Source organism: Ambystoma mexicanum, chromosome 1q (genome assembly GCF_040938575.1).
Source record: "Ambystoma mexicanum isolate Mex_15411 chromosome 1q, UKY_AmexF1_1, whole genome shotgun sequence".
NCBI classification, from domain to species: domain Eukaryota; kingdom Metazoa; phylum Chordata; class Amphibia; order Caudata; family Ambystomatidae; genus Ambystoma; species Ambystoma mexicanum.
Window position 1 is genome coordinate 1,013,907,911 of NC_090922.1, and position 14,741 is coordinate 1,013,922,651.

Below are 14,741 nucleotides of genomic sequence, written 5' to 3' on the forward strand. Positions count from 1 at the left end.
GCACTTTTACCCTTACTGTTATAGGGTAGTCCCCTCACTCAGTAGAACTCTAACAGCTCACCTACTGATGAGGTGGATGCAAAGCTTGTGACAGGTTTCATTGTAGATAATGCATTGGCAGTGAATCTAATGTTAGTTGCACCCTTTTTGCTTTTGCATGACTACGCTATAAGCACAGGTCTTGTCAAATGCCACCAGTATGCCGAAATGCCTTGAGCCCCGCGGGAATGCAAGGATGAGTACTGGCTAAACCATCTACTCAGCCCTCAAACTTCTACAAAACAAGAGTCATCCTAATCAAAAAGTTGAAACAGACACAGTTAAGATATATACCGCCTTCATCTTTTGTGGTACTGTTAGCTGAGGGAAGGCTATACTCTTAAGAGAGGTGGTAATGTGATACAGTAGCAAACCAAAGAGTGAAGCATAAGAGTCTAAAATAAAGGGAATGTCCAATCAAGGTTCTATAAAATATATATATACTTGAATTAAAAGCACTATCTGAACAATAACTAAATATAAAACACTACAAAAATACACTCATGTGCAAAGAACACAGAATATGCAAAGATAGAAAGATGTAGCATTCTGGGTAATGAAACAGGGGTAAAGTGAAATCAAAAACCACAACATTCTTTCTTTAAAAGGATGTGTTCTTTCGTGAGAAAGGAATTAAAGTCCCTAGGGTCCAATGATGCAGGTGATCGGTAAAACCTTTTGCTGTTCTTATTGGTTCTACAGTATCGAACCAGGGTTGTAGGCTCTGTGCAAATGGTTTGAATCAGGTGCCAATGCAATAATCGTGTTGCTCCAGATGGGGAACAGGTGTGGAGCCAGGGTTGAGCTGAAGAAGTGCAAATAAGGAGGGCCACAAGGGTCGATTTGACCGTCGGTTTGGTTGTAAAGATGCTGGTGACTGGATGCACACTTTGAGTCAGACAGTTTGATGCAGCATTCAAGGGTTGTGATTCGAGTAGACTACAAGGATCAATTCAACCAGTAATGTGGATTGGTGACAAAGAGGCTTGAGGTTCATAAAGCAGATCAAACACAGTGGTTGCAGTGATGGGTTTCCAGTTTGATCCAGGCAATGATGCACTTGGAACTTGGCCTGTATGGTGCTGTGGCATCCTCATTCAAATGTGTGGCACAACAGTTCGAACGTCAAGCAAGTGTCAAAGGCAGATCCAGAGACTCCTGTTAGGTTCACTGTTTTGAAGAGTCTTGAATCATGACTTGAAGCTGTGTTTAGGGAAAAACACAGGGGTCCTGGCTGTCTTGGCTGTCAGGGTGTTGTGACACCCACTCCAGGGGCTCAGGGACAAGATAGGTCCTTGTTCTTATTCTCCCAAACACAGAGGAGGCTGGCACACACCTATAGGAGTCCTTTACCTCCATTCAGGTGCTGTGTACCAGTGTAGCTGACAGAGAGGCAGGTCTTACTCCAGCAGCAGGTCACCCCCTATGTGCCCCGTGAATGGTTAGGGAGCAGAGTTTGCCTCAGCTTAGGAAACTCAGTCTTCACCTCACTGGCTGAGGTTTTTTTGAAATTCAACTCTCTATAGAGGTCCTACTAATTATTCCTTAAGTGTTCATCCGAAAGTGAGAGTGGTAGATCTCCTCTTTTATGGGTAAAAGTCCACAGGTGATTGGACTGAAGTAAACTTGCTTTAAGGGGTTCAATGCCTGTTCTTGAGACAAGTGATCCTTACTTTCTGACATCATACCCAAAGTGCTTTGTGCTAAAGGAAGTGGAGGGGACAAGAATGAAAGTAATGTACAAGTGAAACCAGGTGGTGGAAACTTCCTCCAGCCATGCTGAGTTTCCTCTCTCTACACTAACTCTGACCCATTCCCTTGACCACAGCATCGAATGCCCTTTTGGTATGCAGCGCCCAGGTGTGAGGCTAGTCCTTTTGAAATGGAGGTGCCCTTTGATTCCTGTTTCCCAGGACAGCTCCTGCTGGGTGACTGTCCTGCTGGAAAGTGGTATCAGCAACCTTCACAAAAAAATCAAACGAGAGCCACAGTATTTCAGGCTCTTACTCTGCATGCTCGCAGGGCCAAGTTGTCTGACCAAAATACACATTGCCCTCCCACAGCTGAGCTGGGATCACAGTGCTGATACATATGTAATATCAAGATGTGGCTTTAATAATTATGAGAGATACTAGACACCATACCTTAAATTCAGCTATGGCTTATGTTTAAAATTTAAAACTGCCATCCGTATAGTAAATCTCATAGTTATGTGGTTTAGGACAGATGTGTTTATCTTAAATGCAGCCCTTTTTCTGAAGACACTTGGCTGTCACTGCATATGCCAAGTTGACACTTGCAAACTCTGCAAATGCTTTTTGACACTTGGGAGCAGGCACTGCAGATCAGGAAACTATTTCAGCAGGGTACAAGTGTACACAATGTTTTTGCCGTAGAGTTTTATGAGAGGTGGGTCTGGTTAGCAGACCACCTTCTGTGAGATGGAAATACATGCCTCATTTTATTAATAAATACATGGCTTCCACACTGTTACAAGATGGCATTTCCTCACAGGAATATATCGGGCAAAGGGTTAAATGACCAATTGGGTCCATTAGAGGGAGCAGCAGGACTTATTACCTGAGCACAGCTGACACACACAGACACTAACATGAGGGAGCTCCATGTCATTGGGACTCTTAGTACCATCACTCAAGATGTCCTGATTCAACTGATGAAAGGAAGGTTGGCGGAAGGTCAGAAAATGGAATTTGACATTTCCTGTGCGAGTTGCTAGACTAGCTCAAAATCCAACTCCTCAGTATCAAGGAAATGTTCTGCACACCAGCTGGCTGAGAAAACTAAATAACAACTCTGAAATTCCTCATGACCTGCGGCCTTGGAGAGACCAGTGGAAATTCTTTGACTGGGCATGTAAGAGATGAGCTTCTACTTTCAAAGCAAAGGGCCTTTGAAGGGTCTCTGGGCCCTAACATGCCGGATCTTTCCTGGCCCATGTATTTTGTTTGTTTGTTTATTATTTTTAATGCTCAATCGTACCCTCGGGTAACAGTGCGCAGCATTTACAAGAGATTGTGAAACTTGGTTACAACAAAGAACAAAATATACACAGAATATACAAGTGAATAACATCACGAATATGTACGTAAGTACAATAGGGTGTCATAGGTACTGGAAACAAGTGTTTGATGGGTTAGTCGGATGGCTGTGATAGGGGGCTTACGTTTTCAACCATGAGATGACGTTAGCTCGGAAGTTATGATAGTGTAGATCCATTTTGAGGGGTGGTGGGAGGGAGTTCCACAGTTTGGCCGCTTTGACTGGGAAGCTATTACCCCCTATGGTGGAGCGTTTAAAATTGGGGACAGATAGGCAGTCTTTGTGTAATGTTCTCGTTGGTCTTAGAGAGGTCTGTCTATGGAATCTGTCGGTAAGATAGATAGGGGCGGCATTGTTGAGTGATTTGTGCGTTAGTGAGGCAGTCTTAAGGAGAATTTTGTCATTGACAGAGAGCCAGTTGCACTGATGATTAAATGCTGTAATATGCTCTCTTCTTGAGATGCCCAGTGCCGCCCTGAGGGTGTTATTCTGGAGGGTTTGGAGTTTGTTAGTAGTGGCTTTGGTGGATCCGAGATAGAGAGCGTTGCAGTAGTCCAAGCGGGATAGTATAGGGTGTGACTGGGTGACCCACAGAAATGTGTGGGAAATTCGACCACCTGGAAGTCATGCCATGTACATAAGATCTGCCTAATAAAACAACTCCTGACCTGTGGCTAGGGATAGGTTCCAGTTGGAAGGGATGATATGATATATGATAAGGCATTTGTAACGCGCCTATACACAAGTGTTTCAAGACAAGGATGTCCCTTACAACCTACCCAGTTGCAATGTCTTAGTGAGCTAGTCAGAGGACAAGTCTTGTTACTGGGTGATGGGGTTTGTTGGGATGCATTAGTGTCAGGGGTTGCACTGCATGGTAAGTCATTTAAGAAGAAAGATGTGTCTGTGGAACTGGATTATATGCCTCAGTAGACATCCACTTAGTTTTGCAGAAACAAAGTCAGGTGACAGGTGCTGTTGTGCGTGAGAGAACAGAGACAAGAGCCCATAACGTAACGGATTCGAGTGAATTGCTACTTACTATCAGCAGTCCGTGTTCTCGGCCGTGGAAGCGGCTATCCTCCGACTCATATAGTGTGTACTTAGATGCAACCACATGACCGCTGGCAGCTAGTGACAGTGTCTGTTGTCATAGGCTGCAGAAATCCATGTTTGATGAACGTAAGATCTTGGTCTACTGAGAATACACTCACACCTGACCGTTTAAAGAATACAACATTTATTAATACGTTCTTGGACGTTAAACGCTACACTGGAAGCACTGAAATGCTAGGCAATTCTCCTCTGAACAAGAGTACCAACAGCAACCCCAGACACGTGTGTCGATCTGGTTGAACCTCATCAGTAGGTTGAAGCTGTGCCTCTCTAAGTATAGTGAGCAAGGGCTCCATGTCTGGATTCCCCTAGTAACTTAGGGTGAGACCCAAAGTTACTTGAAATATGCAAATACCAAGGGGGGTCCTGGGAGATTCTCTGCCAGACATGAGTCCTGGTTACAAGAGCCTTACCCAGAGTCTTTAGCTCACTCTCTTTCACAGAGGAGAAATATTGTACTCATATCAGTCTTTGTCCTTCCCCGGGGCAGTCCAGCACCGAAATGCTAGGCAATTCTCTTCTGAACAAGAGTACCAACAGCAACCCCAGACACGTGTTTCGGTCTGGTTGAAAATCATCAATAGGGTATAGCTGTGCCTCTCTAAGTATAGTGAGCAAGAGGACCACGTCTGGATTCCCCTAGTAACTTAGGGTGAGACCCAAAGTTACTTGAAATATGCAAATTAACAAGGGGCGTTTCCTGATGGAAAGTAGGAGTATTGCTAGTCGCATATGAAGGGTGAAATAGTCTACTGAAGTTTTGTTGTTAATACAGAAATCTAATAGTACACACTCATAGGCAATGCCTGCAGCATAGACCATATAAGTAGCATATTCTTAATCTGGTATGTTTGGCCATTAAAATCAAAAGCCAAGTCTTATCAGAGTCTTCACTAATGTTAAACTTGGAATCAACAGCTAACAATACAAGAATTAATACACACATGTGTTAGTACAACAAATATATCTGGAGAGCATCAACGCACACAAAGCTGAGACACAGGGAAACTCTGATAAGGAAGAAACAAATACTTTAACCGGAAAATGACAATAAGATTGGAGTTCTTCATCATTTATAAAATGGTTTGGTCTGTTTGGAGACTGCTTATTGTTCCATGTATGTGCACCATGAGCACGGGTCAAACCCTAAGGGAAGAACTTTAAGAACATAGCACAAGGTTAAGCTCCACATATATAGCATCTTTAGAGTATGCATATCGTGTTTTCAATGGAGTATGACCAGATAATGTCCTCTGCTTAATATTCTTAATGTCACTGAACAAAAACAACTGTCCCGAATATATGATGTCATCAATGATACCATTTGTGATGTCATCTTTGATGTCCTGAGTGTTAGTCTTAGCAGTGTATGACGATGGTGTGAGTTATGGTTGCATAGCTTACCATAACTGGCAAATTTCTTTGGTTTTTCAATGTTACCTTGCAACCATAACATTCCTTTTACGTTTTTTCAATGAATTTCATAGGTTTTTTTAGTGCAACTTAACCATAATATCCATTTATCAAAGTGTTTTCAGTTAATATATTATATAAGATAGTCAATATGAGCCAAAGTACACATTCCACAATGCCTGACGTGAGCAAGGCATTGTGGGCATGCAAATCTGCCCACATGCAAGCGTTCTTCTCCAGGAAATTGTCTTTGCCTTAGTGGGCAGTACTACTTTATACATAGCTTAATAAACCCAAGACAGATATTTTGCAAGGCTGTCAGGACAACTATGTAGAGGAGGAGCCAAGTACTCACCCTCCAACTGCCCCACCCTTATTACCTATAGAATGGGAACCAAAGTATCTGGCATATGCAGAACAATTGAATCAGCAAAGAGCAGAGCATGGACTCTGTGCAGTACCCATAATAGTGCCAATACCTAAGAGAGTCTTGGAAGCAAGGTACCCATTGAGAAAACCGTACCTGCATGCAAGACGCTATGATGGCCATTTCAAAGAGATTCCCAAAGAGCAGATGAAAGGTAAAAATGAATGGCGACGTCACAACAAAAAGAGATGACTGTGGGATACATTTACCCACTCAGCAGTACTTCCCCACATCACCAAGCTGCACATCAGCAGTTAACAGCAGAATGGCTGTGCTGGCTCCTTTAAGCACTATTAGCCCGCATCAAAACTGCATTTGCAGCTACAAACTGATGGCTGCACTGTCTTGCCAAGCACCTATTGGGTAGAATGGAACAAGGGGGCACACTGAGAAAGCCTGCCAGTATGTTTCTTGCATGCACCAAGAAGAAAATTGAGAAGCAGCACTGCTTTGCTGCTAGATCCACATTTCCCCTTGAAAAAGGAAATATTTGGCCTTTATAATGGTGGTGCCCTGATGCTCTTTCTCATCTGTTCAACCTTACACAGTTCAGATCCTGGGAGATCAAGCTGTGCCATCCACATTCAGATTGTGCCAGAAAAAGAGAGCACTGTCACAGAATGGCAGGCTGTGTCAGGCATGGTCTGGGAAGTCACCAGAAACGTTACTTTCAGCCATACTGAGTAGCGCTTGACTTTTGGCTACAAAGTGTCAAAAATAAACCCTTCAAAAAGAAACCCTAGCTCTCTGTGCAAATGTCAATTACAAGGGACCGTTGTCTTGTACAGACTGGTGTGCAAGAGAAACTGGCTAGGGCTACCAACAATGTTTGAAGTCCAGATTGGAGAGAAACCGAATTTGAAAGGGAAATCCCAGCAGCATTCACCACATGTCAAAATGTGTTTTTGCAAAACAAGAAAAATGCCTTTTTTTAAAGTACAATGTTGGATAAAGCCTATTCCTTGCCTAGGAATGTCAGAGGGGTGTTGTGTGAAAACATATAGGGGATGTTTTATTTCCACAGACATGATTCTGATGCAGAAAAATAAAATACCTAAGGTATTGGCTGCATTGTGGAACTAGCCAAACAGGTTTTCTGCTTGGGGGGTTGCTAGCAACACGAGAGGCCTTCCCCCAAAAGAAGCAACAATAGATTCTGGGACACTTACACGTTAATTGTGCCCTTGGAAACTCTGAATAGGCCAGGAGAAAGAAATATCACACGCTCGTCAGACTTGTGTCTGTGCTCCAGCTTGAGACAATAGATTCTGGGACACCTACGTGTGACTTCTGGAAGTGACAACAATCATCCACTCAAACCAAGGAGCTCCAAAGAAAAACTCCATGACAACTCTGGGCTAAGCTGACATTTGCTGGTAGCCTGAAAGAAATGGTCCCAGTTGAAGCACAAAGGCCAGCCCCATTTTGCTCAAAATACTATTTAATGAATACACTTTTAAGACTGTTAATTCTGTAACCGGACAGTGCAGTAATGTAAAAGTTGTACAGTTTAAATGTGATTTTCGTGGCTTCTTAAACAAGATATTGTGGCCGTCCATAGCACATATGGGATGCAAACCCCAGGAAAATTTGAATCATGGTAAAAGTACACATGGTGGAACGTTAAAAATTAATAGAAATATGCCCTATGATAATATGCACACATACACCTAAAATTGTGAAGCAGTTCTCACTAAAATCGCGAAGAACTATTAGAAGGGTGAACCAATGGCGTACAAACCTGGGAGTGGGAACACCATGCTCTGTATAAAATATGTCATTTGCCTAGGTAATTTGCCAATGTACCACAACTGTCCAAATGTGTCATTTATGTTAAGATTGATTTTGGCAAAAAGGACTGTGGGAAGGCGTTGCACCTCATAAAAACACAACCCCATAAACTGAGTCCCTTCCTAGAGGAGGCAACCAACATTGGATGACTTATCCGGTTCTTGCGGGTAGGTCTAGCTCAGTTCTGCCCATCAATAAACCCGGTGATCTTACCCGCTTTTATATAAAGGGTGGGAGCTCACAGGGACAGGACAGACTCTCCTGAATTCCAGTGTCTGCGTATCCAGACATTCCAGATCCACCTTTGCAAGAGTCCAAACTCTACTGCCAGGCCAAAGCATAGCTGACCCTATCCCAGCAAGACCACTGATCCAGAAACCCCACTAAAATCCCAATAACAAGGCGGAAAAGCTGTGTTACCCTTATGGGAGCATCCTGTGACCAGACCGGCTTTTTGCCCACTACCTGCATGCCCGCTGTACCCTTGCCATCCAGTGATCAGACTTGCCCAGCTGTTTGCTGAGAGGGGCGCCCGCCGTATGGTGAACAGAGTTTTGAGTCCAGAACCCGGGTGACTGTCCCAAATGCCAACTAAAGTGTGGATTGTGAGTATTTCCCCATCCCATAGCAACCCATAGCCTATCCCATCTTGACTCTTTTTCTTTGTCCTACTCGCAAAGTAATTCTATTCATATGCTCGTAACTTGTTTAAGACTGTTAGAATTCTCTGGGCATCTGTCCTTGAATTCCTAGTGTTAGCACCATTCTTTCATTCACCCGATCTTGTAATTCCTTAGCAATATTTTGATTAAATTAATTAATTTTCCCTAAAGAAAAGGGGCATGCTGCGTGAAGGGTTACAGCTGCAGCGTAACTTTGACATTCACGGGGGCGTTCCTCTGATGTAGCCATTAAATCTAGTGTAAGTGAAACTCATCCTTTCTCTTTCCAAACCGATTTTCTCTTTTTAACTGTTTTATTTTACCAAAACTGAATTCCTTTCACCTTTAAAATCTCATCCAGTTCTTCAGCTATAGACACTCTTTGACTATATTGTCACTGTGATATGCATCTATCACCGGGCCTAAAAAATGCATTCCGATTCTATGTATTTCACCAGTTTCTTTAAAAACCTGTTTTGACATTTAAAACTGCAAATGTGTAAATTGCAACTTTTCAACGTGTGAATTTGGCTGTACTAAGATTTTATTTCAAGTTCTTTTTTTTAACTGTATGCCTTTTGTGATACCTTACTTTATAGTTGCTAGTGATATTACATTTGTATTTACATTTTTAAAGCACTCACACAGCCCGCGGGCATCGAGGCGCTATTTCATCCCTGATACTGTGAGAAAACATATGTACCTCATTATTTAACCAGACATATAATTAATTATTTGTCAAAATCCGAGTGTCACTTTAAGCAATTGCAAAGGGTTTTGAAAACTTGTTGCCTCTTATTTTGTGAGGGAAGGTTGGATTTTGATTCTGTTTGCTGCATAATATCCCTGACTCCTTGCTGCTTCTTTCTATCCACTGAGAATTCGATTAATTGTGGGTTGAGGGAACATTGCAGGGGAAAACCTTTACTCAGGTGCTATCTATCCTAATTGAAAAGGTGCTCCTATTCATTTGCGCTTTGGATATGTTCTTGTAGAAGTTTACCCAAGTGTATTGCAGTGGTTTTCATTGTAATTATCACCCCATTGGTGATTGCTGCCTAATATAAAAAGTGTGTGATTTTCTTTGAATTTAAAATAAATAAATATTGTGTTACCACATACAGGCCAGGTTCATGGTCCATTGTGACCCGGGGTATTTGTAAAAGGGGGTGTGAGATGGGTCGGGTATCCACTCAATTCAAATTCGTAGAAAATAAAGAGAAAGTATTCGAATTGAGCGCTACATCCTAGGCTAAGGGCAAGAGTCCTGATCCGGTGTGTGACGCCCGGTAAGAAACCTTCACATGAAGCACACACGAAGAGATGAAGAGATCATAGAATGCAGATATTCTATACGCATCGAGAAAGCAACAAGGGTAAGTGACATCTTGGGCTCAGGGTGAAGAAGCTTATGCTGCAGAAACAGATGAAGATATCAAGTTATTTTACACGTGTACAGACGCAATTGAAATGCAAGCAGCAAAGTAATCTTGAAAGCTAGCCTCAAGCTTTATAGTAAATAGTTTGCGGCAAGCACCAATATAGACACATTTATATATATATACCTCTGAAATTAATAAAAGGTGGATGTTTCCACTTCACGTTATAAAGCAGTACTGAACATAAACATGGGCAAAGAAGGCCTCACTTCTTGTGTGTGTGTCGCAGTTAAAAGCAATTTTAATTACAAATGAATCTCAGCAGAATGAGTTGAATGAGTCAGGATGCCAAAAGTCTTATCAAACAGGAATTGGCTGACATTGGATGGAAATTGTGTGAAGGAACAAGAGGCTCCTGTTCAGGAGGCTTGAGCAAAACAAAATACATCAGAGGGCTATTAAAAATAATATTAAATACACGAAAAGCTTGATTTCATTGTGTCCAGTCATGTGGAAGGAAGAAACTGGAAGGACAAGGTGGTCACACCTACACACGAGGGCAGGTTGTGCCTTCATTCCTTAACATTTCTCAGCGCCCAGTACATACTCAAGGCCAAACTTAAAAGCAGTAATAGACACTGGACCATTGAGGTGATGATGGATTGACCTAATAATTGGTGGGAAGCTATTTTTGTAGATGAGCCCACTAACACCTGGATCTGCAGTCTGCATGCTGCTAAACATAGGTGGGAAAGTACTGATGGGGGTTAGAAGGCAACCAATTGTAGAGGGCCGTGTAATGAAGGGTCCTATAGTTTGCGTAGCCAATGGAACGTTGTGTATTTAGTGACGTTCATAGTGGCCATTTTGAGGGGATGACTTAGTTACCCCACCTGATGTTAAGCACCCTATCACTTTCTTTCACAGTTCTATACTGATATAGAACTTATACTTAGCTATTCACATAGAGCCAATCACTTCCCTCGATAGGTTTTTGTAGTTTGCCACGTAGGTAGTGACGCAGATCAACGTCAATGATGATGATTTTATGCAATATAACCTCAGTTTCTACTAAAATAAGTTGAGTAAGAGGATTGAACGACTGCTGATGTTCGTTGTACTCCCTGTTTTATATACTTGTTAATAAAACAGACTCCCCTTTAGCCATACTACCTGAGTCATTTTCATTATTGATGTATGAATCAAATCTGCATCCCCATCCATCTCCAAGGTATTGCTACTCATCTTAAAGGGCTGGGAAACCCAGATCAACTATATAACAGGTAGTATCCATATTAAGGATCATCAATTCAGTATGTTATTGGGCAGCCACTGCCATTTTGATGGTTTCTCGGCACTTAAGGAGAGTGTCAATCAACCACCATAATCTACTAATCAAATTAGGAAAATGTTAATGAAACCATAAATGAGAATCTAGTAGGTTCATGACTGAAGGATCCAGCAGGTTATAAATGAGAGTCCAGAAGTCAAACACTTTTTGCAATAGCCTTTGGCTTCCTACATACAGCAAACACCTTTCTTTAAGGCCGCGCCATATGCAAACATATGGGAATGCCAGTAGAGGATTCTGAAATCGAAATAAATAAATCACCATTTGTTTTGCCTTGACTATGTTCATCTTGGCAAAATTTTGATTTTTGTTTAAATACATCACAAGTACATCACTAAAAGCATCACAAAATATATGTTTCTTAACTATTATTTTAGATTCCAGAAAATTGAGTAGTACCAATAATTTGTTAGCTCACCTCTGCCCTGATCATAATTGTCCCCAGGTGCAGTCCAGGATAAATAAAGATTGACATTGTCTCTTTCCACTCTCAGTTCCACAATTTTGCAGGGTGGGAAGACATCTGGCCAGGGTATGGTTGGCACCTCATTAACCATGAAAATGTGACCTGTGGCTATTCTGCTAAAGCCTCCAATGATGGCGTGCATCTCATCGTCATTGAACGTTGGCCGTGGTGGGTTCATTTGGATTTTACCTGTGAGAAGAAAAGAGTTTAAACATTTTGGTTGTCTCTTAAGTTTCATATCAGCAGGTTGATACTCGTATTTGGGCCATAACATGCTATACTAATCGACATAGCTTGCCTGTCTACATAAGGGAGATTTTTTTGTCATTCTCACTCCCATTTTCAAAAATCTCACATCACATAATAAGTCCCAAATCAACCATTGCTTCGGAATATTTGGATTAAGTGCCGGGAAAACCATTTTGAAGTGATTGTTCAGCATAAAACATCCAAAGAACACTCCATCTACACAATACAAAGACACTTGTATTTAAGATGTTTGCAACAATGGCCGAAGAATTGTTCACATAAAAATTGGGAATGTTCATAAAACATCACGCCAACATTGTAAAGTGTTCAGACCAAGTTATGCAAAAAAAAAGACTAACAGAAATATTAATACTCCAATCATACCTGCCCGAAATATTTATTCTGCAACAAACTGAAGAAAAGTCTGGATAACGACAGAACACATCATTTTAAAGTTCTAGCTTTTGGAAGCTTTATGTCTTTTTGGAGAGATTTTGGGACTGAGAAAGAGGCTTCTGTTGAATGTAAATGGAATGCAGTTTCTATGTATACGTTCTATGATGAGTAACTCATGACATATGCTCATTGACCTGTGTCTTTGAAATTGGTCAATTTAGCCCAGTGTTTTACTGGTTTTTCTTCCACACCATGTTTTCTTTGATGGTTAGTCTGCATTCACCGTAGACTTGGAGTGTTGATTGGTGGTTTACAGTAACACTTTAAGAGGGGTTTCCCTGCCTCAACAAAACCAACTAGTGTCTGCGTCAGAATGTCCAAAGTAAAATTGTCCGTCCTGTGTCCAAATACTAAATTGACCCTCACAGCTAAACACAATATAAACTCAAAAAGGGAATTGTCTCTCAGTTGATCACTCACAGCTGTCTCCAAAGTCCCAGCATAAAGGAACAAAAACATGGTTTCAAAAAGAACTGGGTTCCAGAAGATTAAGACCAAGAAAATGGTTTTCTTTCCCTGGTCATACTCTAGTCTCTGGCTATGTTAATAGCATGTACTCCTTCTCTTAGCACGTTTTCAACTGTCTGCAGTATGGGTCCGAGACCCTGGTTTTCTCTTCTTCTCTTTGCCTTCTTTTCTTTTATAGTTTGGTTAGGCTATTTTCCCAGTTTTCAGTTGTTGCCTTCATAGTATACTTGGTTTACTTGCCTGCCAAGTATCCCTTGTCAATTCCCCTTTTCATTGTGACAAAGAAGAGGGGTGAGGGATGTTGCTGACATCTCTATGTTGCTGGGGTGTCACTTTAATCATTCATCACCTTTCGGTAGTTGGGGTTCACTCTCCTGCACTAGGATACCGGTAAGTTTTCACATAGCCAGATAGGTGCTTCATAAAAAAAGTTTATTTTATTTCTGGCAGCAGATAAGCGCTGTTCCCTCTGGTCCCTGGAGCCTTCCTCTGCAGGTAAAGATCTGTTTAGCACTTTGCCTGCATTATATGTGGTATTTGTTCTTGGCTACGTGTTCATCGGAACCAGAATGCCTCGCTGCACTTCTGCACACCGGCGTCAGCAAAACTTCCTTTGTGAATGCCTTCTGTAATCAGGTATTAGTGTTTTGCCTTCTTCGGGGTCGTGGTCCATTCTGACTGTAAAAGCTTTCCGGGTACCGGTCTCCCACCTTCGCTGGAGGTTGCAGATAGATAACGGTCTCCTTGATTTTTCTTCTGGCATTCATTCTCTTGTGTTGTATTCGGCTCCCCCTTTGCAGTCTACTGTCACTGCTTCTCCAGCTCCAACTACGGTTCTCCACGTCTGTCTACTAATGCAGTGGCTAATTAAGCAATATGACCCGAGCGGCTGCAGCATTACCGACTCAGGTAATGCCCCAGGACCAATAGTTATAGGCCCGAGTGAAGCGAGGGCCTTAACGAAGGCCCAGGGGCATTACCTCAGTCGGTAATGCCCCCGCCGTGAGGGTCATATTGCTATTAGTACGCCGGCCCGCATTATATGCGTGACCGGGGCACTAAAAGCATTTTTTTCTGTCCCGAAAAGCCGCTGCGTTTCGGGACAGAAAAAAAAAAGAAGACCAAGAAAATGGCTGCCGGGAAAGGGAAAACGGGAGTCCGTTTTCTCTTTCCATGGCGGCCTTCGGGAGCGGACGCGCTGGGAACACAAGTGTTCCCAGCGCGTCCGCTCCCGAAAAAAACAGAAGCAGAAGATAAGTGGGGTTGGGAGGGCGGGAGGGAGGGGAAGGGGGGAGAAAAAAAAAACGTACCTTCGTCCCTGCCAGGGACGATGGAAGCCTCCAGATGTGTGGAGGCGCGGAGTCTCTACACTGCTGGAGGCTGCCATCGTCCACCAGCAGGGGCATGCAGGAGCAAGAAGGTAAGTGGGGTGGGGTGGGGAGGAGGGAGGGAAGAAAAAAAAAAAAAGCTTACCCGAGTCCCCAGCGGGGGGCGGAGGCAGCCTCTCAGCAGTGGGAAGGCTCGGAGCGGGGATGGCCCCGCTTCAAGCCTCCTCTTTGGCTGAGGGGCTGCCACGTCCCCCCCCGCCCAGGGCAAGGCAGCTGGAGTCCTGGCCGAGAATCGAAGGATTCTCGGCCGGGTAAGGACCCGGCGAGAGCCAATCAGAATGCGTGTTGCATTCTGCTTGACTCTCACCGGGTACTAATACTGCTTAGCCTTTTGCGTTGTCATCCAATATATATATTCCCTATGACCAATATGGGGTGTCTGACAACTAGACCGTTCAGCATATTTTGAAGAGGTAGTCTTCACCTCCCTACCCCTCTTCTTCATCACATTATTTAGCCACACAGATCTTCTTAGA

The 14,741-nt window shown here is 42.8% G+C and overlaps 1 protein-coding gene across 1 annotated transcript in view; it reads right to left on the reverse strand.

The window, feature by feature from the left end:
- The window catches only part of LOC138540423 (calcium-activated chloride channel regulator 1-like), a 493,684-nt gene that overhangs the window by 35,846 nt on the left and 443,097 nt on the right, over positions 1-14,741 (reverse strand). Inside the window, exon 13 of the mRNA XM_069641684.1 lies at positions 11,657-11,893. Coding sequence (XP_069497785.1) covers positions 11,657-11,893 — 237 coding nt within the window. The remainder of the gene's footprint in view (positions 1-11,656; positions 11,894-14,741) is intronic.